Here is a 1,275-nt window from a genome sequence, read left to right as displayed (position 1 = left end):
GGGACAGGACACGGGAGGGGTCGGCAGCTCCAGGAAGAGGGGGGACAGGACACAGGGAGAGGGGGGACAGGACACAGGTAGAGGGGGGACAGGACACAAGAGGGGTCGGCAGCTCCAGGTAGAGGGGGGACAGGACACAGGTAGAGGGGGGACAGGACACAGGTAGAGGGGGGACAGGACACAGGTAGAGGGGGGACAGGACACAGGTAGAGGGGGGACAGGACACAGGTAGAGGGGGGACAGGACACAGGTAGAGGGGGGACAGGACACAGGTAGAGGGGGGACAGGACACAGGTAGAGGGGGGACAGGACACAGGTAGAGGGGGGACAGGACACAGGTAGAGGGGGGACAGGACACAGGTAGAGGGGGGACAGGACACAGGTAGAGGGGGGACAGGACACAGGTAGAGGGGGGACAGGACACAGGTAGAGGGGGGACAGGACACAGGTAGAGGGGGGACAGGACACAGGTAGAGGGGGGACAGGACACAGGTAGAGGGGGGACAGGACACAGGTAGAGGGGGGACAGGACACAGGTAGAGGGGGGACAGGACACAGGTAGAGGGGGGACAGGACACAGGTAGAGGGGGGACAGGACACAGGTAGAGGGGGGACAGGACACAGGTAGAGGGGGGACAGGACACAGGTAGAGGGGGGACAGGACACAGGTAGAGGGGGGACAGGACTTACTTTGAGCAGCTTGCAGCGGATCTGCGCGGAGACCATGTGGCTGTTGCGGAGGTTGCCCACGCGGAACATGAGGGTGAGCTTGCCGTCCCGCATGGAGATGGCAGCGTGCTCGCTGAACATGAGCGTCTCGGCCCGTTTCTTGGGCTGGGACATCTTGATGAACATGCAGCCGATGAGGAAAGCGTCCACGATGGAGCCCAGGATGGACTGGAAGAGGAAGAGGATGATGCCCTCGGGGCACTTGTCGGTGATGTAGCGGTACCCGTAGCCGATGGTGGCCTCGGTCTCGATGAAGAAGAGGAAGGCGGAGGGGAAGTTGTACACGTTGGCCACGCAGGGGGTGTAGGTGTCATCGTGGGCCTTGTTCAGGTCCCCACGCATGTAGGCGATGACCCACCACATGGAGGCCATGAAGAGCCAGGCCACCGTGTAGGTCAGGATGAAGATGAAGAGGTTCCAGCGCCACTTGAGATCCACCAGGGTGGTGAAGAGGTCCGAGAGGTACCGGCTGGTCTCCCCGCCCAGGTTCCCGTGCTGAACGTTGCACCGACCGTTCTTGTCCACGAAGCGCTGCCTCTTGCCCCG

The 1,275-nt window shown here is 62.7% G+C and overlaps 1 protein-coding gene across 1 annotated transcript in view; it reads right to left on the bottom strand.

Moving 5' to 3' along the window:
- The window catches only part of KCNJ3 (potassium inwardly-rectifying channel, subfamily J, member 3), a gene marked incomplete at its 5' end in the record, with an annotated part of 44,692 nt that extends 43,420 nt beyond the window's left edge, over window positions 1-1,272 (bottom strand). Inside the window, one exon of the mRNA XM_010001072.1 lies at window positions 691-1,272. Coding sequence (XP_009999374.1) covers window positions 691-1,272 — 582 coding nt within the window. The remainder of the gene's footprint in view (window positions 1-690) is intronic.
- Between the last annotated feature and the right edge of the window lie 3 nt (window positions 1,273-1,275).

This window comes from Chaetura pelagica, unplaced genomic scaffold (assembly GCF_000747805.2).
Source record: "Chaetura pelagica isolate M959 unplaced genomic scaffold, ChaPel_1.0 scaffold26, whole genome shotgun sequence".
Taxonomy (NCBI): Eukaryota; Metazoa; Chordata; class Aves; order Apodiformes; family Apodidae; genus Chaetura; species Chaetura pelagica.
Note: the sequence above shows the minus strand (reverse complement) of the source record. Positions and strands in the feature narration are given on the sequence as shown.